General features: G+C 50.7%; 1 protein-coding gene across 2 annotated transcripts; it reads right to left on the bottom strand.

The window, feature by feature from the left end:
* Nucleotides 1-61: 61 nt before the first annotated feature.
* zgc:110158 (uncharacterized protein LOC553590 homolog) lies at nt 62-20,026 on the bottom strand. 2 transcript variants are annotated; one of them, XM_057059558.1, is made up of 18 exons: nt 19,789-20,026; nt 16,056-16,128; nt 15,651-15,712; nt 12,925-13,009; nt 7,759-7,848; nt 6,114-6,197; nt 5,118-5,177; nt 4,945-5,011; nt 4,664-4,728; nt 4,470-4,531; nt 4,345-4,390; nt 4,186-4,221; nt 4,042-4,096; nt 3,855-3,925; nt 3,700-3,778; nt 3,589-3,617; nt 3,400-3,501; nt 62-2,745 (listed from the first exon to the last, which is right to left on the bottom strand). In XM_057059558.1, the coding sequence occupies exons 1-18, from the start codon at nt 19,842-19,844 to the stop codon at nt 2,716-2,718; spliced, it is 1,152 nt and encodes a 383-aa protein (XP_056915538.1). In that variant the 5' UTR covers nt 19,845-20,026; the 3' UTR covers nt 62-2,715. The 2 variants fall into 2 exon arrangements, with proteins under 2 accessions (XP_056915538.1, XP_056915539.1); XM_057059559.1 differs by lacking the exon at nt 6,114-6,197 and having other exon boundaries at nt 19,789-20,025.
* Nucleotides 20,027-27,291: the final 7,265 nt, after the last annotated feature.

The following is a 27,291-nucleotide window of genomic DNA, read 5'->3' as shown; positions in this document are numbered from 1 at the left end:
AATTATTTCCAGTAAATCTTTTGAAGCAATAAAGTGCGAATAATCAAAGGATGATGCAGCGTTCATGGCAAAAAGGAGTGAAGTCATTTTATTTGTTTTTAATATGTATCTACAACAAGGGGGACACAGGCAAACGACCGACAACTTGATGAAAATTGAAACAAACAAAAAAAAAATTACATTTATTATCAATGCAGTTTTCCCACCTTTTCCCCCTGAAATAAGCAACATTTTTCCGTCTAAAGAAACTTTACAATATAAAGAAACATACAAAGAAGGAACCTCTTATTTTACTACACGAGACACTTAGGATCTGAAACTACCCTAACATGAGATACAAAGCAACTCCCCAAGGACAGACTGCCTCATATTCAATACTGCTTTGTCATCAAGAGGAAACAGGGCAAAGAAAAAGTATTCCCTCAAAACAAAACCAAAGCAAATCCTCTGACAACCCTCCCCGACCCCCGAATGTTACAGTATTATACATCAGCACAATAGAAATACAGAAATGATCGATGTTGTGACGGCTTTACTTACAGGACAGGAAGAACTTCAACTGCATTTTATACAACAGTGTCTTAAAAGTGCAGGGAGGGAGCGCCTGTTCCTGCACCCGCTCTGCCTTTAAGAACATCTTATTTCTCTTTCAAAACAAAACAAAAAAAAAGATGCATCCTGCCCCTATTTTAAATAGATTTTTAAAAATTCCTTCATAGATGAGTCTCTGGTCCCTGTTTGGAGAGAGATGGTGTCCTGCTCAGCCTGAGGTGTGACGGCGGGGAGGAAGCTGAACTACAGCCGAGGAGCGTTCGATTTGGAAAAACTGGCCTCTTGTATCCGTCTCAACTTAAAAAATAAAAGCCTGTTTCGATGCTTTTGGCAACCTCATTCAAACATCACCATTGACATGGGGGGAAGGGGGGGGATTTATTGTGTTTGTAACAGGAACCACGTGTGGCGGTGAGCTACGGGGCGTTCGTGCACCCCCTCAGAACTTCCCTTCTCGTCCCCTCAAAGCTCCGCTGCACACTAAAATCCCACGTTTGTCTGTGATGAGAAGAAAAAAAAGTCCATAGCAGCTCCATTTTGGGTTCTCATCGCCACCCGATGGGTGAAATCAGGACGTTTCTGACCCACGGTCACCGTGATTTGAAAATATCAATACATGTCAATGATATCAAAATGCATTTTACAGTATTTACAAAATAAAGAAAAAGAAGAGATGGAGTTTACAAAATCAGAGAGACGGGGAGAAGGATGAAGGGAAGCCTCACTACAGTACACGAAGGAACTCCTTCCTCCCCCGATAGCGGAGCACCAGAATGACGAAACCACCCAGAAGTGTCGCTGCAAAAATCAAAATTAAAATGAAAAATAAACAACCAGGCTGCACGCGAAGCAGAGACGTGAACATCACAGTGTGCGGAGGACGTGAACGGGAGGCGGGGGCGGCGAAAGGGAGGGCGACGTTGAACCGAAGTGGGCAGCAGCGGAGGGAGGAAGCAGCACGAGTGAGGTCAAAGCGGTCGACTGTTCTGAAAAACTTGAAAAGCACCTTCGGGGCTCAGGTGGAGGAGACTCTGCTGACTGGATCTGCATATTTACACAGTTGCTACTAGTTCTGCGTTTAAAACAAAAAGGGATAACACTTAAAGTAACAATTCATAAGACAAACTCAAAGTACATAAATAAATAGAGCTGTGCATTTCACTACGGGGAAAAAAAACCACCATTTCCTTCTTAATCTGGATTAATGAGCAAGAGATTAATGATTGTTATCTAAACCATCAGAAATATATATATATTTTTTAAAAAGGGGCCAATCAGTACCGTGGAAGTTAAACTATCACCTGCAGGGGGCGCCGCGCTCACAGGGAGCCACATCACACAGCCAATAAGGTTCCGATTCCCGTGCACACATGCTTCCTTATCATAATGTGCCTTCAGAAATTAATCTTAAAAAATATCAGAACAGTTTTCATAACAATTGTACAATAATAAAAATAGCCATGATACAATACATACACAAAAGAATGAGGGGAAAGAAAGTTCACTGATCATCACAACACCTCTGTTATAAATGTACACACAGAAGAACGTGGGCGGTCAGACAGGACGACGCGTCCGACCTTCAACTGAATCCGTCGAGAGGAAACAAAACTTAAAAAAGGTGGTGAAACTGTTTCAGAACTTCCGAGTGGCGTCGTGTGAAGGTTCCAGGCAGCTGTTAGACGACCCGACATTGTCCCCTCGGGAAGGGGGGGGGGGGCTGGGTAGCCTCGGCTCCTCCTCCGATCCGTTTGTCCTCGCTCATTGTCTAGAAGCTGAAAGGAAGCCGGGGAGTCCGGGGCCAGAGTCAGAGAGGAGCCCCTTCCTGTTGCTCTGCGACTTCCTATTCAGACCGGCAGCCATCTTGCATGGTCCGGGAGGGCCCGTCTTAATCAGAGTCCCGGCGTGCTCCAGGGCCGTCCCAGAAGGCTGTGTGGCCGTGCAGTTCCAGAGTGAGAGTGGGAGAGGAGAGGGCAGGGGTGGGGTGGGGTGGGGGCAGATCCCATATGGAAGGGCGGGGGCAGCAGAGGAGGGTGCGGCGGTTCAATCCGAGGTGAAAGGAGGTCGATTTGAGTTTAGAAAAGTAAAAAAAAAAAAAATCAGGTGCAGGAGGAACATAAACAAAAATACAAAATGGGCGGGGGGCGGGGAAATTTAAAAAAATCACACACTCATCGTCATGTTGGGTGAATACTGAAAAGAGAGAGAGAGGGGAGGGGGAGGGGGGCAGAGATGAGTGGATACGTCACTGACAACATTAAAACACCAGAGGGCGCTCACACCCAGTCCTGCACAGCTACAGGAGGCACAGTCTTTAGGAGCTCTAATACAGAATCAATAATCAATACAGCAGCCATTCAGCCTCAGGAGCTCAGGACAAACAGTCCTTTCAATCTTGTGGATCATAGTTCAGATGATGGCTGCTCAACGGCTAATTGCTGTGCACCACTGAGCTGTCCAGGCCCAGGAGAAGAGACGCCCCAAACCACCTTTAAAACAGCTATTCTACAACTAAAAACCCCAACAACCTTTTCATAGAGAACCATGCGGCCGATCACTGACACAGAGGATCTACGATGGAGAATCTGAGTGATTAGTAAAGCGGCTACAATGCAAGCAGAACGTCTATGGCCCGGAGGAGCAACCTCATGGTGTCTGAGGGGAAAATGGCTGCCGAGTTCTGAATGATGGGGCTTAAATACGTCAAATTAACTGCTGGACGACCCAACACGGTCGATTCTGGGTGGGTTCCCCCTCCCTCTGCTTGCATTCTTCCACCGGGTTATGTCGGGACGTCAGGGGTAACTGTTAAGGGGGCGTGAGATGCGATTCACTCGCTCTACTCACACTTTCGCTTTGGAATGGATTCAAGAAGTTTCCACCCATCTCGCCGTCGTCTCTCGGCGTTCCAGGAGGGTTGTTCATGCCCCCCATGTTGTTAGGGGAGCTCTGGGGGGAGAGGGGACACAAACGATGAGATTCTGAATAGGTACTGTTGACAAGTACAACCGCTCCCGAAATGTGATGCTTACTCACCTTTGGCAACCCGTCCATGTCCCCAGACCCTGGGGGGGGAGGAGGAGAGTCTAAGTTAGCTTAATCTAAATAGAAACAGCTCAGGTGTGGCTTTGGGGCGCCTCAACCCACCTAGTGATCCGTTCATGTGGTGTGGCTCCATGGCTCCCATGGCTCCCATTGGTCCATCAGGCCCAGGTCCCATAGGGAACTGGGGGAAGAGAAGATGAAGACTTTCAGTCATTCTTCATTTAGGAAACACTTTCCTTAGGTCATGCGTCACTCACGTTGGGTCTGTTGCCTCCCGGCCCGATAGGGTTCATCATCGTATAGATGTTTTCGCTGGAGTTGGTCGAATCTGCGCAGAAACCAAAACTTTATTCTTTTTTTTTTGTTCAAAACAAACGTAAAATACGGGAAACACCGATGCTTCAATAGTGCGCAAACACGAGCGAACATAAATGGGTGACGCACCACCTGGGCTGGGCATGATGGGAGTTCCGGGAGGGCCTCCTCCGCCTGGCGGACCCTGGAGAGCGAGCAGAGGGAAAAAAACAACAACATTATAACGGCGAGGTAAGAGGTGAAAAGAGCTGCTGTGGTCTCAGATTAACTCACCACATAATTCCCTGGTGATGAAGAGGAGTAGGCTATCTGCAATGGCGACGAGAGGGATCAGGAAACATGACAATCCATATTGATTTCAAGTGTTTCAGGCACTATAATAAACTCTATTTGCTGATTAAAACAGTTTAAAAGATTAAAAACCTGACTCACAGAGTTGGTATTAGGTCCTGGCCAAGGCCCTCTTCCTCCAGGACCCCTTAAAATTAGGGAAAAATAATAAATTCACCCAGCAGGGCAGTTATACGTCAACAGAGGTATGAAAAGTTTAAACTCACATGTTCATTCCTGGCATCGGCCCCCCCATGGAGTTGGGGGGAGGCCTCATTCCTCCATAATTCTATAAAGACAGGATGTAAATAGAAGGGTGAGGAGAAATGTCCCTCATGGTTTTTATTGCAGACTCAGTCCAGTCAAGACTGACTGAAACACAACAGTCCCACAGCTCCTGTGGTTTCCAGGGTGGCCGTACCTGTGGGCCCATGGCCATTCCTCGAGGGGGGTTCATCCTCATCGGTCCGCCCATGTTGGGATGCCCTGCAAGAACAGAACGCACCGAGGCTCAAGTCAAAGCTACATATGGTGGCCTCATCTCTTAGGAGTCAGGAATTAAGACATCCTGCAGACTGCTCTTCGTCCTAATCTCATTAGTTTAACCCTCCTAGTCCCCTTAATCTGAAGCTAAAATCACCGGCACCCCCCCTCACCCCTAACCAGACCAGATGGAATCAATCCACACAGCACCAGTCTCACCCTGCGGTCTTGTGGGGTCCAAACTGTTTGGCAGGAGAGGCTGAGATCCAGGGATTCCTCCTGGAGGCTGGCGAAACACAGAATAAGGACGGAGATTAACACACGATCTGGGCAGAAAATGATGATGACACGTCAGCACATGAAGAAAACTGAGGAAAAACAACCTTACGTACCTGATTTGGCATTCGCAGCGAGGGGCGCGGTCCACCTGGATACCTCGGTGACATGAAAGGCTGCAGGAAAAACAAGACAGGACAGAGACATCTTGATTACTGATGAATCCAAGGCCACTGGCAGAGGACGGAGCGAGGACGCACAGATGACCACTGTGGTTGGAGAATGGAGGATGACTGAGAAAGACCATCCACACATAAAAACACCCCGCCCGCCGTATCCTTTCCCTCTCATAATACACACGGCCCTCGCGCCGCTTTCCCCGCCTGCGGTGTAAACCGACTCTGCCTGCGGTCTACCTGGCGTCGTACGAGACGATTCGGGCCAGTCAACGCCGTCCAAAAGTGTACAGGAAGCGTGTCCTCACTCTCTCGAACACAAGTCGGAAACCAGAAACCACAAGAATGAAGAGCTGGGCGGCTAAGATTGCCTCCGCAGGCGTGTGGAGCTACTGTTCTGGACAAGTTTTAAGGCTGAATCCAGTGAACGTGCGCTTTTCTCAGTAGATTCAACTGTAATCTGTTTATTTTAAATCTGAAAACCTGTTTTTTTTCTTCTACGCACACATGACCACTGTTTTATTTATAATGTGCAGGAGCAGTGGAACAGAGAGTCTGTGTGTCGAGTGTGGAGGAGCAGAGAATTGTGCAACCCCCCACAGGCTGCTTCAGGGGGTGGGGCAAGCAGTGAATTATTAATCCCACACAGGGACGGCCGACGCCGGGCCTCGGCGAGGAGCGGGCCCCGCTGCCTCCGGATGCTCGGCTTTCATAAAAGGAAGTGGCGACCGGAGGGGGCTGACATCTACGAGGAGTTAGCGAGAACAGACCCCGAGCTAATGGGGGGAGACCTGGGGTGTCAGCAGGAGCAGCAGCAGAAGACGGTGTGTGTGAGTGGTGAACGAGAGATAAAAGGCGTTGTTTGGGGGCAAGGGGGGGGGGGTTAGAGGGAATGGAAGAGAGAGGGGTGTGTGAGAGAAAGTGTTTGCATCTTACCTGGCCATGGGGTCCCATCATGGGGTTGCTGGGGTTGTGTGGGGGGGGCTGTGCATGGGGGGACTGCTGAGAGCCGGGTGGTCCCTTTAAAAAAGAAGAGCGATATCAGAGAGTGGTGGGCCCAAATGATGGGGGCGGGATTTATACCTGGAGGGGTTACGGGGATCAGAAAAGGGAAGACGGAAAAGGGAGTTTTAAGTGGGGGGGCTGTAAGAAGAGGTGCAAGAAGAGCGGCGAGATGGTCTGGAGATCGTTTTAAACCTCCACTTAGATTAAAACCCGGAGATTTAAAGGCCAGATCAATTTTATTTGATTAACCAGCGAAACTAATCGTTGTTAGACGGCTTCAACCTGTGTAATGATCATGTCCGCCACGCGGGGGCAATGTTGGCAAACTCTGCAGCAGGAAGGCAACGAAGAAAAGGTCTAATCCAAAAGATGACACGAACAAAAATAAACTTTGTGCAAGCCTATTTAATCTCACATCTGTATAACTGAGATATTGCTGCCTGCATCAAAACAGCCCTTCAGCTTCTGACGGGCTGCTGCTTTACTGTTGACCCCTGAACCCAAGCCGAGAGGTTAAGGACCCCTAATAAATAATCCTGTAAGAGTTACAACTGCACCACTCCTGATTTTCACTCTGTAAACCGTGGTTTCACAGCACACTGTTGTAGGGAAAAAGACATTAGGTGACAGATATTTAATATAGATAATTAATCAGATAATATTCTGGATTGGCACCAGATTATAAAGAAATGCCATATTTACGGGAAAAGCAAAAATCCTTGAACGCAACACACACTCAACCATCTCACACCCCCACCAGCGTTATAAATAGCACGTCCATGTTTCTCTCCTCACCCTCTCCCTCCCCCCACTCTTGCTTATTCACAGTGTTACTCTCGCTAATCCCCCCCCCACAAACACACACAGAACCTATTGCGCCATACCAACTCCTCAACAGGCAAACAGTGGGGAGGTAGGTAGCAGAATCCTGGTGGCACTGATCTTCCCCGCTCCTCCTCTTATTCACCCCCCCCTCCTCCCTTATCATGTCTCATACCAAATGCCAGTGCTGTCCATCACATGGCGCAGGATGTGCCTGAGCTTGTTTGTGAATGTGCGCCTGTACACCCGTGTGTGCACTCGTCCATCTTCAGACGGTCATCCCCCACACCAAAAGCCTTCCCGCACAGCCGGGATGGGTCACAGACAAGTGATGGAGATGGAGGAGTTGATGAATGCGGGATGGCTGAGTCACGGCGTTTGGCTCGACGGGCCGCAGATGAAGGAGTGTGTGAAGCTCGGGTGCATTTAAATATCCAGAGTGAGATAAAAATGTGCTTGGAAAGGTGTCAAAGAAAGAGGAGTCGAGTTTATTTCTCAAGTCTGGGACTTGATAACTGAGCGAGGCCGAACTTTATAGCCAATAAAGACGGGACGGAAATGCAAATATAAATCAGTTTAGAATATATCCTGTAGCTATTAATCTGCTCTGGTTTGTTGATAACATATAGCATTAGAATATAGAATAAAAGAATGTTTGTTTTTGTAATGGATGGAGAGAAGAGGTCAGAGTGTGCTGATGGTAATGAAGGGATGGAGGAGTGAGCAGTGTGGCGGCGGAGGGGGCGGGGAGTACCTGGAAGAAGCCCGGGGGCATGGGACCACCTGGCATGGCGTCGTTGGGGGGCATGTTGCCCATCACTGGGCTGGGCGCCGCCGCCGCGCTCTGGAACAAATCAACAGACACTCGTTTACATGATTTTATAGGCTTTATGGTTTCAGGCTGCAGTGGACAGGAGGTGACAATAGGGGGCAGTGGCTCCACCTGCAATCATTCACAGCAACACCCCCGCACCTCATGAACTGCCCCCCCTGCCCAAACTTTAGCCCGTTTAGCCCTTCTCAAAGATAGAGAGAACACCTCGAAAAAAAGACAATTCATGAAACTTGTGTGAGTTCAAAGCAGAGACGAAAGCAGCTGAATTCATATCAGCCCTCATCAATTGACAATATTGATCGTATTATCAACACTTCAAAAGAACAAAAGAGCCCGTTCGATCATTTAGCTGCCTATCAAACAGACTTCTTGTGAGGCTGCTGGTCACAAACGCAGCCACCCACCCAGAATGGGACTGGGGGCTGTTCTGTTCCTCTATGCTGGCTAAAATAAGCCAGTCAGCCACATCAGACCTCTCAAGGCTGTTGTGGCTGATGCGCAGGTCACAGTCAACTTAACCTAATTCTTAGTTTATTTCTTTAATTGAGCCAAGACAACTTTTTTGCTGATGAAGCAGATTAGCAGCTAAATTTCACCTGATTTGTTGAGTCAAACAAGAGGAAAACAGAAGGAGAATTTAGAGCAGACGGGTTGAATAATTCAGTCCGAGAGTTAAACATGATATAACTGTATTCTTGTCAGCACAGATAGACAGAGACGCATGTTCAGAGCTTACATAAGCACGCAACAAACACACAAACGCACGCTAACGCAGACAAACACACCAGCGCACAAAGAGTTGCATCACAGGCTTAGAAGGTGGAGCAGCTGAGCGGAGAGGAAGGAGAGGAGGGAACCGCAGGCTGCAGGAGCAGAGGAGCGGAGAGGTTTAAGACCAGGCAGGCACGCACGTGAGCGCGCACACGCGCACACACACACACACACACACACTAACTGACTCGCTGCATACATGTGACACAATGTGCTTGGACAACAACGCATGCTTGCAATTACACACAAAACACCCGCCGTTGCTCGTCTATGAGGAGCACACAGACATACATGCATGCACACACACACAGAGACACACACACACACAGAGACACACACAGACACACAGAGACACACACACAGAGACACACACAGACAGAGACACACACACACACACACACACACACACACAGAGAGACACACACACACACACACACACCTCCCCCCAGTCTTTATGCTAATCATGCTAGTGAACATGAGCAGACCACCGAGTCCCCTGAGAGGGAACAGGGTTGGCTGCCTCCTTCTCTTCTTCTACACTTTTTGCTCCATCCTACCCTCTAGAATGACCCCCCCCTTTCGCTTTACCCCCCATAAATCCCGCACCTTCTCCCGGTTACCCCAACCAAACCCCTCGTCATTCCCCCCCATCAGAACCTCTCCTTCCCTTGGCCCCCCCGCTGGGGTGTCAGCGGCTTGGCAGAAGCTGTTGCTATGGAGACAGGTCCTATCTGCACTCTGTCCCCCTGGCATCCCCCGCTCTAGGAGTGAGAGAGGGAGTGAAGGAAGAGTGAGATAGAGGATGGAGGGAATGAACGAGCGACCCTGAGGAACATTTTCTTCAGTCCTCAACAGTTTGGTGGTTATTGATTATTAATAATCTGATTAGTAGGTCGGTAATTTGCTAATTTATAGACTTTATAAACGGAGGTCAGTTTCCTGGAGCAGAGGTAGATTTAGAATGCAGCTGGCCTTTATTAAAACCCATCAGCCTGGGGAAATACAAAAACATCCACCGGCGCTTTCTTTTCCAAGTTTGTGCCACGGCGCCTGCAGTACCGCCGACCTCCACCGATACTGTCGGGAAACCTTGGGATGGGGGGGCCTCCTCCCTGAATCGGAATAACCCGATTTATTGGAGTAAATCTGAAGGAATTTGTCTCTCTGACTTGTGATGCAGGTAAACGACGACAGCTCCAGACGAGCAGATCACCCGTACGCACCGAGCAAAGGAAACACAATTTCCAGCAGACATTAGTGCTGCTAATTAGTTGATATAAGAACCCTGTGTTTTGATTTTATTTTTTTCCCGTGTAGGAATCTTGAATTATTCATTTCCAGCCAGACTGAACGGGAAGACTAAGTGCGCACAGGAGGCACAACTTAAAAGGCTTTAATGCCAGACACGCCACGGCAAGAAGAAGAATACGCTTCTTTTATCGAGAGTGAAAACGCGACAAAACCCGAGAGATTCGCTTTCAAATGTCTGGGAATATTTACACTGCGAGCTACATCTTCACGGCTTCCCACCACTGTGGAGGAGAGCCACAAATTTAAAGTCTCCCAGAGTTCAAATACATTCAGCCTCAGCACCACCATCATGACCCTCGAGGCTTCTGGAGTTTTACAGGAGGTTTTTTATAGGGGCTTTTGAAATGAGCCGGTAATCAGAATTCATGAAAGACAAACCCAAAATTTCTGTAAACCGACTTAAAGTCAAGCAAAAGTTCTCCATTTTAGGGAGTAAACACATGTAAACGCTGTTCTTTACGCCAACTATGGATGGAGAATCTCGTGTCTCGGTTTCTCAAACTGCTTTATTCATACCTGATGTAAAAAAGGCTGGAAAAGACAGTGTGGAGACAGAGCTCAGGACTGATCCCTCCCTCCCACCCTGCTGCTGCTCGTTGGCCCAAGCAAGCAGATCAATAGTGCTCAACACATTATTGACCTCCGCCTGATACCTTTCACAGGGATAAAGACAGACACATAAACAGTGGACGGAGGGAGGGGAGAGGTAAGAAGAGACAGCAGGTGTGCGTCTGTATTTGTGTGTCCCTGCTCGGAGGGAACTAATCTACATTCTGGTTCACACTGATATGTACCTCATCACTGTCTCCTCGACCTGCTGTCCTTAACTCGCAGAGTGAGGGAGGGAGGAAGGGAGGGAGGAAGGGAGGAAGGGAACGAGACAGGAGGGAGCGAGAGAGGAGATGGGAGGAAAAGTAGCTGACTGTGGTGATCTGGCTAATTTATCAGGCCGGTCCAAACAGCGCGTTTCGCTCTGGAGCAACAGGATAGGGCTGATACTACGCACATGCACGAGTGAGTGCGTGCGCACGCACATACACACACAAACACGCACTCTCTCTGGAAGCCCAGCTGGTCCTCTAAACTGGCACACATTTCCCCAAAAGCTACTGCCAAGGTAGCAGCACTGAAGCAGACGGGTAGCACGCGGACAAAGACGTGCGCACACGCGCGCGCACGATAGGTAACGGCGCCAACACAGGCTCCAGACACAACATCCACTTGGCCAACGTGACGGAGGCGAGGGGCGAAACACCGAGTCTGGAGAACACGTGAACAGGAATATTATTTTCCCTACGGTGCTCGGCGCCGCGCTGCCGATGCTACGCTTCTTCGTGTCTGTTTGTTAGCCGTTACCCGACGCTAAAATGTCATGGAAAGTGTATTTAAATTAAAATAAAACTATTTCCCACTTTCCCTCCCCAGTTTGACACTTGCCCATTCGGCTCCATCTCCAAATACCTTCTCCATCTCTCTGTTGTGTCTTCACACTGTTTAAGCTGTCCTCTACTCCTCAATACCACTAGGCATTGTGGGTAAATGGTTAGATTAGCCAATCAATCTTCTCTCAGGGAAGGAGGTAGTAGCAGAGGAGGGAGGGAGGGAGGGAGGGAGGAGGGGGTCAGAGAAGAGATAGAGAAGGAGCGAGAGGGCAGAGCTGGAGGGGGAGTCGGGGGAGACGAGAGGCAGTGCTGGTGATGGAGAGATACGGGAAAGAGGAAAAACGGGAGGAAAGATGCCGGCGCGAAGGCGGAAAGACTGGAATTACACAAATCCAGGGGGGAGGAAAAGGAGGGAGAGAGAAGCGATAAATGTCTGCAGAGGTGAGGAGGCTGCATCCAGATGTGCTGCAGGAGCTTCAGGAATCAAAGAAAGCCATCAGCAATTTCTATTTTATGCTCCGTCGGTGTTGCAACGATTCAGTCTGTAATAATCCTAGTTTTGAAGCTCCGCCTTCTGGACAAAGGTTCCTGTTCCTATTCTGGTTGCTGGGGCAACAACTCCTGCAGGAAAGCCCAGCTACCTCCTCCAGGAGATTCCAAGGCCTTCAAGGACAAGATGGGAAATCTGATCCCTACAGCTCATCCAGGTGGTCTCCTCCGAGCAGGACCTTCCCCAAACACCTCCTCGGGGAGTTCGCTGGAAACATCCGGCCGAAACCAGGAACTGTCAAAAAGTTGCACTCGAAGAAAACCACCATCATCGCGCGGCCCTCAAAAGACTCCGGGTTTGTGTTTTTGAGTGTTTTCATTCTTTTGGTAAAAAGTAGAAAAAACCTGAGCTGGGGGGGGGGGCTCGAGGGGCCTAAATTAATCTGCTGCCGTCTTCTTTATCACCATCAGAACACACACACACACACGCACACGCACACACACACACACACACACACACACACACACACACACACACAACCTCGCAGCACAAAAAGAATCTACATTTCTACACCCTCAGACAGGGTGAACAGTCACAGAGGGTGAGATCACGCCCAGCTTCCTCTCTATTGGGCTGGCTGCCAAAGATGCCCCCCCCCCAAAAAAAACAAACACACAATCACACACACTGACACAGACATACACACACAAATCCCCGGCTTAGCCTCGGCCCAGTGCTGGGATTACCGGATTAGAACTCTATTCCATTATCTCTACACACTATACCGTTAGAGCCTGCCTACACACACACACACACACACACACACTCACACACACACACACATACACACACACACACACACACACACACACAGTGTCAATTAGAACACATGACATTTAAACACAGGAATGTAAATACAGCTACAGTTTGTCATCGGCGCTGAAAGTTCAGGTTCCAAGCGATGATGCAGCTGATGCATCAAGAGAAGCAAGTTGCTCCCAAACGGGACCAAAAGCTGCTCGTGTTCACCTCTGCTCGGCTGGGCCGGAGCGGCCCGTGACCCTTTGGGTGAGACTTACAGATGCCCCCTGGATACGGCATGTGGAGATAAGAGAGTGTGGTGTCACTTACGTAGTCATGGAAGGCCTTTGCCTCGCTGGAGTGCTCGCACGTCTCCCTTCGGTCTGGAGCCGCGCAATACAGATCCCAGAACACGCTGGAATGGAGTGAGGGGAGATGGGAAGTGGAGAGGTCAAAGGGTTAGCGAACGGAACAAAAGGAGCAAATGTACAACAGCTATTCATAACCAATAGGCGCACTCCGGCTATCTCTGGAGCACCCTTAAAGCAGCTCTTATACACTTGAGTGTGGCTGTGAGAGCGACACGACGCCGGAGTCGACCCTCATCGATCTACTTCTCACTCACTCCAAACGCAGACACGAGCCTACTGGAACAGAGCGTTTGTTGACTCCATCCATTTACTTACCCTGAACTTCAACGATAAGCCAAGACCTGATTGTGAGTGAGAGTTAGCACGCGGCGTTTGTCAGGTGTGCTAACGTGCCAGCAGAATATAGATCCGTACGCGCTAGGATCGCCTTAGCAGCGGACTGTTTTCACCTTTGATCTGCGATCATTTGTCTTTGATTTATTCATTAAAGTGGGACATTAAAAACTAAACAGATGAGGGAAAAGCGGTCCTGGCGCGCTACAGAACCTGGGCCGGTGACCAATCACAGGCTGGCAGACTGATGGAAAACATCTGGATTTTTTGGTGCTGGGGCTCATAAGAGACAATTAAGTTTGAGATTTATTTGGGTCACTTTTTGGGACGATGATGGTGCTGAATTCTGAGGGAGAAGTAAAGCTCAGCGTTGGTTTATGGGCATGTGACAAGCCTGAGTGTTGCTCAAGGACACATCAACAGGAAAATACTTGAAATACTTGAGGCCAGTGACGTTAAACCTTCCAGGAGGGAAAAAAAGCGACTGGTTTGCCCACAATGTTGTATCAATAGGAGAAAAAGCAGCTCCTCTGATCTCAGACAGTAGCTTTACACTGTAAAAATCAGGAAAAGAGGAGAAATGAGAAGAAGGCAGGAAGTCTCACTATCATGAGAATAAACTCTGACTTCTGGCTTTTAAATTATTCCTTCGTTCTCTTTTTATTAAAACATGTCCTTGGTCTGGTTCTGCTGATGCTGCTCAAAAGGCCTGATGTTCATTTGTCTGACTCAGCAGTAAGAAAAGGCCCTGAGGTGAAAAGTAAAGGAAATATTACTCTTTTTAAGAGCTTTTAAGGCTACATTTACACGTCAGTAATTGGACATGCGCGGCTTTTAAACTATTTGTTCCTCAGCCGACAGATTTCAGCAGCGTCGTGATTCCGGAGGCTTCCAAGAGGAATGGACGGACTGGGATTTTCCATCACCCAACCCAACACAAAAGTCCGTCCTGAACGTCTGCAAGCGACGTGGTTTAGCGTCTGTGCTGCTGTTATTGCTGCTGATCCGTCAGCATCTGCACGGCGCTCCACGTGCATCTGCTCATGAAAACTGAAAACACAACCGACCTCTCCAACAATCCAGGATAATGCCGGCACGCTAAAGGCCTCAGAAGTATAGCAAGAGGGTTCCACGCCCAAAGACTTCCTCCCTCTTTTACCCAAAAGTTTGACCTTAGTCTATTTCCCCCCCAACGTTATCCAGGGAAAACACATTCCCTCAACCCCAAAGTATTCCTAAAAACACACCTAGTAGGAGGGTAGGAATTTCCAGATTCCCTGGAATTTTTGGAGGGGGGGGGTGCACTGCTGAACACTGATTGATGGAACTGCGATTCTATGCCAGCTTCGCTTTGGACTTTGATCGTTTGGAAAACGGAGCAAAAGTAGAGAATCTAAACAAATGAATGACGTTAAAGAAGACGACGGCGGCGGGTCCGACCCCCCCCCCCCGATGTCATCGGTGGTGCGGTGGAAATACAAATCACACAATTACCGGGATTTTTCTTTTCAACCCAGCTAAACAAATGCCTGGAAATAGAAGTTCTGGGAAATGTTGCTGGAAAAGGGGCTTATGTGGATTCTGCATGTTTTCCCAAGAGGTCAGCGTGATGTGTTGACTGGGGACGCTAAACTGGGCCCAGTCGGCACCACTGGGCCCAGTCCAGCAGTGGCTACGTGCATCGGTCCATACAGTACCCATGGAGCGGCGTGTTTTTCTCTCATTCCCATTCATCAAAAGGATCATTTGAAAATAAATAAATAAATAAAGCGGCCGGTGTGTGCTAAAGGTCGTGACCCCAGAGGTCAAATCGTAAGCAGGGGCAGAGATTGCAGGAAGGTGGAGGAGGAGGAAGACAGCGGTGGGTGAGGTGGCACAAAAGGAGATGGAATGCAATGGGTTAATCTGCTAAGAATCCTTTTCCCAAATGAACAAAGGAGCAAAAGTGGGAGGTTGGGGGGGGGGGCGGCACACAAAGGGTGATGAGGGGGGTGGCGAGGGGGAGGGGAGGGCAAAGAACGAGAGATTCCATTCCCCAGCCATCTGGATCTATTGTTTCAGGGATTGGGGGTGAGGGAGTAGAGAGCTAAAGGAGAGGGAGGGGGTCACGCCCTGGGTGAGTCTGGTCAACCCCACAGCTGAAGCCCCTCCCACCACAGGAAGTCATCGTCCATTCATTCAAGCATTTAACATTATCAGGCTACCGTCCTCGTCCAGGTCTACGTTAAACCCGTCTAAACCCCACTAGGTGGCGCTAAAGCTAAACCCGGAGGCATCTAGTCCAGATTAATCTGGTCAGCGTCCTTAACGAGACAAACAAAGTGCTGAGTTAGCACGGAGGCCGACACTCACCACCACCAGGAGTGGAGGAATCCTGGGGGCTCCCCTAACGTGATGTTCTTCTCCCATCGAATCTGGACAGAGAAGAAGAAGAGGAGGACACAGGTCACGTTCAGCCAGCGGCGAGGGGATTATGTGTGCAGGTCCGGGGTTAAGAACATATAATCAGTCTGTCTGAAGGTGTCCGGAGCGCCTCGGCTCACCTGGGCTAATCTAGCGTCTGCACTAAACAACCCACCCACCATCCGGGGGAACTTTAGAGGCCGTCGACCCCGTTAAAAATTGATGCAGCACTTCACACTCTGTAATCCCGTTACATCAGCACCGCCTTATATACAGTTTACGGCGCCATAGCGTCACCGTTCCCCCAGAGCCCGTTTAGCTTCAGTTTGTGTCGGGTCGTGGACGTCGTCTCACCTCGGACAGGAAGGTCTGTGCAGACTTCTGTGCTCCCACATGTAGCAGGTACTCGTACACATATAAAGCCAACCTGGAGAGCAGAAACACACAGGGTGAGCCACGTCTTGATGGGCACAGTATGCAACATGAGCAGGCCACGCTTGTGCTTCCTTTAGCCTTGTTAGCATGGTTACCTCACCGTAAGAGCGCAACACAGCAGCTCCTTCCCTAGTATGTAAACTAAATGATTAGCATATTTTCCAGGAAGGGTGAGAAGCTACAGGAGTAACTTGGGCAACTCCTGCTGCACTCAAGGCCACGTTTATACGCCGACGTCCCCAGAAATGGAAAAAAACTAAAATCTTTTGTTAGCTGCTACGTTAGCGGCAAATATAAGGAATGTGGCCAATGAGTGTTGATGCAGTAAATCCCTATTTGGTTGGAGGAGCTTTAAGGAGCCGTTAGCAGCACGTGTGTGGTCGGCCGGAGTTGTTGTTCCCAGGCGTGCGCTGTGCACGTCACCACTGTCCATCACGGTCATCTGAGGTTCGTGAGCAGCGTTTGCAGATTCAGGCCGTTCGGTCGCTCTTTTCACTGTTGTCGTGAAGCGCCAGCACAACTAAACCTCGCAGCTTTTGCCAAGAATTTTCCCCAGAATTTGTCACGAAATGCTAACGATGGTAACCTCCAGGGGTGCGCCAACACGCCCCGGAGCCACGGCGCCGAGGGGGAAGCCCCCGTCGTCCCCTCGCTGCTCCCAACGCCTCGGCCGAGTCTTGTTTAATAGGCTGTTAATGGACTATCAATCGACCAGCGGGGTGGAGATGACGGCGTCCTCTGTGCCAGGAGCAGACCAATAAGGTCCTAATGGGAAGGACGTGGTCACACCCCCCCCCCCCTCCATCATTAGTCAATGGGCTGATCGATCAAACACGCTTTGGAGGTAATTAGGTTGCTGTGCTCTTTTGTTTTTAAACCTCTGGCTTCAAATTTACTATGGCAACGGCGCCTTCCCATCAGCGCTGAAAGGCTCCTCGCCGGACGCACGCCAGCAACAGACAGCAGCAACAGACACAGGTGACTCTGCATGCTGCCACCTACAGCGAGGGAGGACAAACACCTCTACTGACCAGAGTTCCCAGAGTATCCATTCCAAGATTTGAATTCTGCTGGGTTTCTTTGGCTTCAAATACAACTTTGGGATCAGGAAAACCAGTCCGAGTTGCGTAAACGGGCCCGTCTGAGCAGCCAATCAGAAACAAGGTGCCAGGTAGAGCGTTGAGGGAACAGGAAGTGCCGCCTGTGACGCCCCCGTCGTAGACTTTTACGCAGCCATATAACCACACATCCACTAAACCCTCATTTATCCAGCTTCCTTGTTGCTAGCATCCTTTGTTGCTAGGCAGCCATTAGGAATCCAGGCAGTAAATTTGACTTTCCAGACCACAAATCGCCAGGTTACAATGGTGGTGGTGGTGGTCGGGGGGCGGAAGGGGCTCAGTGGTCAATGGTCAACAGCTCTACTGTAAAAATGATCAGGAAAACTCCTGGAAGCACCAGGATCAGGTCGCCTGTTTCAGCAGAGCAGATCCCGACGAAGCCGAAGATCTTCCAGGAGCCTGGAGGCAACGAGCACCGCTGCACGCCGTGCCACGCCCCCTCCGCCGGCGGAAGCATCCCAGCATCAGCAGGCGCGCCGGTAACCTGTTCAGGTGCGGCTGACAGCGGTCAAACACGATCCTCCGGGTGGCCACGGCGGTCTGATGACGTGGACACGGTTGCTGTGGGAGTCCCGCCCCTCAGAGCCCTTCGATGAAATTTTTATGTGCGGCGCATGCGTGTTTTCGTGCTCGCGGGTTGCGTGTGCGCGCACCTGGACCGCTGCATAATTAAGGCGCGCAAGCTAGCTGGCAGAACAAGGAGGTGAAGTTTGAGAGAGGCGGAGAGAAACACAATATAAGGTCGTTATCGAGGCGCCGTACGGACGCATCACGCGGTCAGAGCAACAGTTTCCTCGGAGGTTTTCCCTTCTCGTTCATGCCCACTTCCACGAGCGCGTCTTAAAGTTAACGTTTGAGGCATCAGAGGCGGAAACACCTGCACAGGTGGATAATCAGCAGCTTCTTCCCACTTTTTACCGGACGGAGAACCTCTTCGGGGGCTTCGCCGTCCTCCCTCACGCCGTCTGAGGTGACCCCCTGACCTCCCGCCCCTCTGCCCTCCTTACATTCCACGGCGGGACATCCCGGCGTGCTCCCACCGGCGACGTCCGCGGCGTGCGCCATCAGCACACCTGACGTCCTGTCCGAGGCTCTCGAAGCCGGCCCGGCCTGCTTCCCATCTCCTCCGTCTCTCAGCCCTGAGAGCAGCTGCTCCAGGCCGCCTGAATAATTCAGCAGCCCACGACGGGTGGAGAAGCTGCAGGACCGAGGCGGGCTCGGACCGAGGCGGGCTCGGACCGAGGCGGGCTCGGACCGAGGCGGGCTCGGACCGGAGGGGCAGGAGGTGGATGGAGGAAGGAATCAGGCGATCGAAACTTTAAGAACGGAGCGAAAAGAGAGGGACGCTTAAATTTAGAGAAGCTGCTGCTCTTCTGCAGGCTGCCGAGCCTCCAGCAGCCCAGTTTGCTGACCGGTCCCACCAGTTGGTGGGCAACGCTGGTTCCGAACCCACGACTGCAGCACAAGCCTCCACCGGTGCACCTCGACTTTGGGAAACCAAACAAGGTGCCTGCAGCTTTGGGGATGGGGCCAAGTTCCCGGCGCTCCCGGGATGGAGATGACTGGATCTGGAGCCTGGTTCCAGATCAGCTGGAGCAGGTCAGTGAAAGCTGGAAGTGCGAGCGTGGATCTCCGGGGCGAACAACAGGCATCGAGGTGGAGGCGAGCAAACAAAGGGACCGGAGGTCTGCGAGCCCACCGCGCACCGATCTCACCCAGGTGCCCGACTCTCGTCACCTGGGTCCCCCTCAACCAGCCCCTGCTCGGAGCCGCTTCTCCCCGCCGCTGGGCGGCTCAACTCGGGCTGCCTGAGCGAAACGTGCCCGGGCCACAAAAGTTCTGAGGCGCAGCTCCGCTGCCCCGGAGCTCGCAGCGGCGGCTCCCCCGCACGGACCCGCGGCCACGGGCGAGAGTAGCACCGAGGAACAATAGCAGAAAGGGTCCCGCCGCTCGGACCGGGACAAAAGCCCCTGCAAACAGCTGCATTCTATTTTTACCGGCGGCTTCAGCGGGGCGACACAAAGCCAGCTAGCTACAATGCTCCGCCGCGCATTGTTCCCTCCGCACCGAGACGGGACCCGGAGTGGGGAACCGCACCGACGCTCCCGCAGGAGGCAGCCCGGGCGCGGAGGTGCGTGAGGGGGGGGCGCACAACCCTGCCTCATCGGGATCAAACACGTGCACGAGTGGTGCAAGTCGGTCGGCCGGAGCTGCCACACTCGGCGCTTCGCGTTACAAAGAAACAAGAGCGGAGCTGGCAGCGCTGCTAGCCGCTAACTTAGCCGCCGTGCCCGGGTCAAGTCAGCGGAGGGACGGGGGGCGGGGGGGAGGCGGACGCGGTCCCCGGAGCGGCCGACACGTCCCCCCCCCCCAACTACCGCGGCATCACTTTTAAGACCCGCTCGGGCGCCGTAAAGAGCTCCCCGGAACATGCGGGGTCCCGCCGGGGCGCCTCACGTCAGTTAGCAACTTTAGCCAGCTAGCTCCGCTCTCCCCGGCTGGCTCTCCGTGACAGTGCGGCAACCACTTACTTTTCTCTCGCTTGGCTGTCGGAGGGCACCACGGCTCCTTTACCCTTGCCGTACATCTTGGAGGCAGTTCGGACACTTTGTTTTATCCCACGGGACACCTGTCAAAGAGAGCTACCAGGGAGACCTCCTATCTCCATAGCTACCCGGCCAGTGCTGTCTCCCTCTTCGCCGCTCACTCTCTCCGCTCCGGTTTCCTTTTTTTCTGCGTCCCCACAAATCAGGCAGGGTTTCAGCCGGGGGGGACTTGAAACCGTCCGCTGGTGGAGCTTTTTTTTTTTTTTTTTTTTTTTTTTTTTCAATCGCTGTTCCTGGATTCCGCTCACGCCCCCCCTGCTGCCGGTTCGGTGGGGGCTTCTTAAAGCCGCAGCGACGCAGTTTTTGCTCGACTTCGCTCAAGTTCAAGTACTTTTCTGCGTGCCTTCGAATTCGGGCCTTGCGTGACACGTCTATTGGCGCGCTCGCCAGATTCGAGCGTTAATCTGATCATTATAGCAAACATAGCTAATAAACCGAAACATGTCGGGTCTAATTTGGGGGTTTTGCATGATTGTAATACAAGAGGGGCACTTGTGACCCCCAAACCTCCCCAGGGGTGGGCCTGGGTGTCCCCAGCATGAGTCCATGGTACTTTAATAGCGAGGTGATGTAACTAAAACTCTACTTAGTCCAATTAAAGCGTGCTAAACCCAATATCTGAGCTCGACTCACACCTAGCTACTTTGGTTAGCGGTTGAGGGAAGCAGATCGTCCACTGGGAGGTCGAGCTGCACAGAAAAGCCGACCAACACGTGTTTAGACCCCAAAGAAAATGCAGTTTGTGCAGCGTCGGGTCGCCTTAGCATGCTAGCTTTGGCGCAAACTTGTTTATCAAGCGGGCGGCGACGTCAGGAGACAAGGCTTTTTCCCCTAGACGTGTTTTAAAAATGACATTTGCAAGCAACAAGGCCGCGCTCTGCAGCGTGGAGAAAAAAACGACACACATTCTTCATGTTCTTGAAAAACGCAATCGCACAATGTCGTAAACCGAGACGGCCAGATTGTTTCAATTAGAAAGAGAACTGCAGGTTTTTAGAGTTTAGCAAGAGAATAGCAGAGTTAAAGTCTGTGTCATGTCCCTTTAAGAGCGAGTAGAGGGCAGTTGCAGAGTTGCTGTGTGTGTGTGTGTGTGTCTGTGTGTGTGTGTGTGTGTGTGCGTGTGCGTGTGTGTGTGCGTGTGTGTGTGTGAGAGAGAGAGGCAGTATGTTCTGTTCTCGCTAGCTTTGGGAAGGGCACAGCTGACTGTCTGTGTTCGTGTGTGTTCGTGTGCACGTCGCTGCGTGCATGAAAGATAGAAAGGGGAGAGAGGGAGGGAGGGAGGGAGAGAGAGAGAAGGAGAGAGAGAGGGGGAGGGAGAGAGAGAGAGAGAAGGAGAGAGAGAGGGGAGGGAGAGAGAGAAGCAGAGAGGGAGAGAGGGAGGGAGGAGAGAGACAGGGAGGGAGGGAGGGAGAGAGAGAGAGAGAGAAGGAGAGAGAGAGAGGGAGGGAGGAGAGAGACAGGGAGAGAGAGGCAGGGAGGGAGAGAGAGAGGGGGAGGGAGGGAGAGAGACAGGGAGAGAGAGGGAGGGAGAGGAGAGAGAGAGGGAGGGAGGAGAGAGAGAGACAGGGAGGGAGGGAGAGAGGGAGGGAGCATTTGACCAATGCATTTCTCCACCATGTGGTCGGACTTGTTTCCTTTTTGGGCAGAAATGATCAAAATAATAAAGAGACGACGGAGCTCAGGTGTTTAAGCGAACAGTCAAATCAGATTCCAACAAGGAAACATCCAGAGTCTCTCTCCATTCTGTCGTTATTAGATCTTCGCTGTTGATTCTGCTGCTAAAAACACCAAATGTGAACAAATGTCAGCGCTTTAAAGCTCCTGTGCAGGATTTGGCGACACCTAGCGGCGAGGACGAGCAACGCACGCAACAAGCTGAGCCTCCACGTGGTTTTTGCTACGAGCAATTAACAATTAAGGTGGAAGTTTGGGTCCTAAAGATTATGAGTTGAGTGACATTAACAAATAATTAGTTCAGACTAAAGTGTGTCTTTCCCAGGCCACCACAAATTTATTTAAAGAAAATTAGGACAAAACTGTACATTTATTTTCAGATTTTCCCGTTCGCGCATTCCCATATTAAGAAATGTGTCGTCTTCTCTTCTACTTTTTCTTCCGTTTTCCTCATAAAACTTTTTCTTTATGTTTCCGCGTGGATTCTGATCAATGAAAGTGGGATTTTATGACTGAAACGTCTCCAGACGGAGTTTTATGACTATTTCAGGTGCAGTAACCTGAAGGCGGCCACAGAACGGGAGCAACAGCGAATATCTCCAGAGCCGTTGACCACAACCTCCATCACTGTCTCCGTATTGATCCGGGAGTCCAATGATCCCAGAGAACGCCGGCGCTCTCTGCTGCGCACGGAATAGAAAACACACGTCGTCTCTTCTGTGTCTTTCATCGTCTTTCTCGTTTTTCACTCGTATCAGAAGCTCAATTAAATCCTCCGAGGATCCACATTCCTGCCGTACTAGCTAGAATTATTAGCTAAATTAGCTGCAGGGGAACATGAACACTCAGACGGGATGAAAACATGCGACGACGCGGCATAAATACTCACTCAGGGTCCGTTATGGAGACCCTGGTTCCGTCTTGTTGTCTTCCTCATCGGTTTAATCTCACCTAGCCTTCCTTGTTAGCACTAGCTTAACTGCTCGCCCTGTTTATACCCAAACTCCCAAAACGAGCGCAGGATTACAGTTGTTAGCCGCGGTCGGCCACATTCTGCTCTGTAGGTCGCGGCCCGTAAATAATGTATTGTATCAACAGTTTGTGGATCTGCCGAGACGCTGCTGAGAGCTGCGCGCAGCGTCTTTAGCGAGTTAGCGTGTTTGGTTCAGACATGTAGCGGCCTGTCGCCAGTTTGCTAGCACGCTCACATGTTTGCTAATGCTCTCTTCTCCTAAATTTTATTTTATTTCTTGAGGATGACAAACTTCCAGTCGGATCACCTCTCTCCTTCCTGGTCCTGGTCCTGACCCACTTTCTTTACCATCCTCTTCCTTTCTTCCCCTCCTCTTCCTCCTCGGCCACATCCTCCTCTACAGTGTTTCCACCCTCCTACCTTTACGCCACCAAACACACCTCGTTCTTTGGTTCCATTTGCTCCCCACAAATGACAATAAATACCTGACAAATGCTAACGAGTTGTTTGTTTTTAACGTGTTTTTCTGTCAGCAACACAAACCAAATTAAACCCACACCAGCAGGAGTACGGTAGGCTAATATCTACCCCTCGTTCAATGAAGGGCACCCAACCAGGTCCCAGAGGCGGGGCCACTTCAGGGTCACCAGGGGATCACGCTAACGACAAACATCCACAACCACACAAGTTATGAAGGTAAAAGTTGTTAATGCATTTCTCCGCATCCCCTACCTTTATAGCATCTTCTCACCCCCCCACACACACACACACAAATCCCCCCCCCCACTCCGTCCACCGGCTGCGTGCTGCTCCGCCACGGAGCCGCTCAGGACCGACATTCATCAGTGACTCAGATGATGGATGCAGCTCGGCACGGCTCCAGTTGGCCTGCAGGTGATGCCTGATGCATTCAGATGTCACCTGGCCGTCCCCCCACCCCCCCACCCCTCCGCCACCCCCCAGGACTGAACACACAAACACACTTTAAGGTGTTTGACAACATCTCTGCATGGGTGGGACAGTCCTGAAGCTAACTTCGTTATTAACAACAATTACCTGGTGAGACCAACATGGCCTCTATTTAAGCACATATATCGCAGTACAGGAATGTGTGTGTGTGTGTGTGTGTGTGTGTGTGTGTGTGTGTGTGTGTGCGCTGTAGATTGTTGTGTAGATTCCAGGGGAGTTGGGTTAATTGGGTCTGAAAAAGGGGTGGGTGTGTCTCCCTCCTCTACAACAAGCTTATTTACATAGCAAAGCTGTAATTACCCTAACGAAGCCCCTGCCCTGTCACACACACACACACACACACACACACACGCACACACACACACAGTCACCCCCCCACACACATACACACACAGGTTGGAGCTCAATCATGCCAAACCTGTATTTTTCTGCTTCCATTCACTCGTTCATCTCTAATTGAGCGGCTTCATCAGCCGGTTTGTTGCGACGCTCCTGTGGGAGTTTAAGAGGATCCCGGAATCATTCGGCTCCGCCGGATCGCTTCCTTCCTCCTTTTTACGGGCTGAGTCAGAACCGCTCCGCTTGACAGTAAAGGCCTTTTATTAAAAAAGGCGGCAGCTTAGCAGCCGTCAGCGCTAACGACATTTTTCCAACTGTTGTTTCATTTAATCAGAGAAATCGTCGGGCGAACAGTCAAAATGGGAAAGAGCAGGAAAACAATCCCCCCCCCCCCCCGAGAGGGAAAAAAGCTATTAAAGGAAGATATTTTAGGATGAGGGTGATAAAAAGAAGAGGAAAAGTGAGGCGACCCTGTCTTCCATCAGTGGATCTATGAATGAGGCTGCCCTCTGAGATGCCAGCTATAAATTAAGACCCCTCTTAGCATGTGGTAAAAACAGAATAGGTCCTATTTTTGGGATCCTGTGGAGGTCGGAGACGGTGGCATTCCGACATCTGCGTAGATTTCCTCGGAATACGACACGTTCCATCTAATTTGCTTTGATCTCTTTCATTTTACGCATCATCAAAGACTTCTCCGTTGTCTTCAAAGGAACCTTTGCCCATTTGATCTCTACAGTGCTAACTAGCACTTTAGCAATACTTTTGTACTCCTCCTGTGTTGGAAACTTGAGTTATTTAAAGGTTTTAGATGATAAAAATGAAATGATTGATCTGTTACTTTCATCAATCAGCTGAAATCAAAGATTTAAAAGGTTTTTCTGGAGTGGGCGGGGCCTATGAGGGACAGCCTTGATATAAAACTGAATAGTTCCTGTTCGGAATATTAAAGTTTGTAACATTGGGCGCTGCATCGCTAATGCTAACACGTTTCTTTGTTCCACAGTAGACGACAAATCCTCCATCGGTCTTTTATGTGATGTTTACGCTACAGTTGGGAGATTAGCGCCGCGTCCATGTGTGTCAGTCGCTAATGCAGATTTTAAGATTAAAGCCTGAGATGGAATCAGGATCCAGTGGCTTCGATTTCACAGGATCCGGCCGCGTGTCATCCATCTTAATTCCGGAGCTGCGGCTCCGGCCGGACTGCTCCCATGTTCAAATTAGCCGTTGCGCCGGGCCGAGAGAAAGATTGATGATGCGGACCGTTCCCGAGCACCTTTGACCACATGAGGCCGGTCGGCCTCCGCGAGCGACGCGCTCCGAGCTGAGGATGCTGTTACGCTAATGCTAACGTGACATATTAGCGGTCAGTGGTGGTGCTATTCAGAGATGGAGCGTTTGCTAGGGTGTTGCGCAACACCAGGATCAGAACAGTGGAGATGGGGGGGGGGCTAAAACTGACCCTAACGGGAGATAATGGAGGGAGGAGGGGTGCGGGGGGGTGGGGGGGGGGGAGTATCCTCACACCACATTCTCACAAACCTCAACGCTAATAAATGTAATTGCTGAGTGTTGTTGAACTCTAACAATATAACAAAGGTATCCAGTCTTCCTATGCCCCCCCCCTCCCCCCCCCCAGCCATTCCCTCTTTCTGCACTTCCTCTTCCAACAGGAATTTAATCTTTCAAGCCATCGTTGTTTTCCTTCTCCCCTATTTTTACTGCTGCCGCTGCTGCTGTTGCTCGGAGGACCACAGACCGCCTCTGTATGCTGATGCCTCTTCCACCCCCCCACCCCACCCCCCCTATCTGTGTTTGTCTAACTCGCTCACTGCCTGTCTCTCCCCCCCCCCCCCCCCCCCCCCCCCACTCCTCCTCACCCCTCCCGTCTGTCTCTCCGCTGCCTCGCAGCTCCAAGATCCGGACGGCAGTCGAATGGAAGGCTGAGACACGGAGACACATGCATGCAATTACATGCTAACACACACACACACACATCACTCACTCACTCACTCACACACACACTCACTCACACACTCACACACACACGCAAGCCTGCATGCAGAGCAGCAACTGCACGCATGGACGGCGCCGCTCCGTGAACACACACACACACCTGTAAAATATGTCCCCACACACACCCGTGCTGCAAAGTGTGTGTCTTTGGTGGGGGGGGACATGTCTCCTGCAGCAGGGACAGCAGGAGACAGAGAGCAGGAAATATTCATGAGAGCTGAGACTTTTCCCAGAGATTAAAAATGAAGAAACTGGGAGTTCCTGAGAGGAGGCGGCCAGAAAAGAGAAGATCTGAGACAGTAGGAGTCCTGACGCAGCCGGCCTGGTTCTGACGGGTCGTGGGGGGGGGGGCGGCGGGACAGCGCAGCCGTGACCGTCCCAACGCACCAACAGTGACCTCTCGCTCCGATGGGCCAGCAGAGCTGCACGTTCACACACTTCAAAGCTCTTTAAAGAGCTCACCTTCCTGATTCCTGAGGCCGGGGATCCGGTGTGATCCGGTGTGATCCGGTGTTACTCCCCTGGTCAGGCGCATCCTTCCCCAGGGTTACGCTTTATTGGTTAATTAACCCTGGGCGTGTCAGGGGGCGGAGCAAACAATAAACCAATGAGATTGCTGCTCTTTAAGTCAGGTGTGTTGGGTTTGAAAGCTATGCTAGCAGCATCATTGAAAGCTATGCTAGCAGCATCATTGAAGGCTATGCTAGCAGCATCATTGAAAGCTATGCTAGCAGCATCATTGAAAGCTACGCTAGTAGCATCATTGAAGGCTATGCTAGCAGCATCATTGAAAGCTATACTAGTAGCATCATTGAAGGCTATGCTAGCAGCATCATTTGGCCTCTCAAGAGTCTAGTTCAGATTTCAGAGACTCTTTTACTGGGTCTCACAAAAACCAAGGACCTACCAGAAGACAGAGGGAGGGAAAGAGCCCCCTCACCCCCCCACCCCCTCTTACCCCCTCCATGAGCCCAGGACGTTCACACTTGTCATGTTTGGGTCGTTGGCGCGACACCACGTTTCCTGCAGCTTCCTGATTTTTGAGGACCTAATGATGCTAATATCATTGCTACTGCTAGTTTATTAGCTTGGATATTTACAGACCGACGCTGTGAGTGAGTCTTTGTTGTCACACAGACATTAAACCCAGTACCAATATTTGCCCCTCATATTTAATGTTCTGTCGGGTCATTTCCATGTGTGACGTTTATGTCAACAACAAACTGGTATTTCCATGGCAACCGCGTTGACCTGGGGAGGAACAAAGAAACGTCAAATGTGAGACCAAAGCTACGTGTTGCGCCTCTCGGCGCCGTTTCTTTGCTTCCCGTGACCTGAAAGCGGGCGACAGATGTGCTGACTTGGATGTCAGATTGGATCCAGATTGCAGGTCGTCCTGAAAATGTTTGAACAGTTACGAGACTTTTTTTAAGGAACAACTTCTTCTTTTCATC

This window comes from Takifugu flavidus, chromosome 16 (assembly GCF_003711565.1).
Source record: "Takifugu flavidus isolate HTHZ2018 chromosome 16, ASM371156v2, whole genome shotgun sequence".
Taxonomy (NCBI): Eukaryota; Metazoa; Chordata; class Actinopteri; order Tetraodontiformes; family Tetraodontidae; genus Takifugu; species Takifugu flavidus.
Note: the sequence above shows the minus strand (reverse complement) of the source record. Positions and strands in the feature narration are given on the sequence as shown.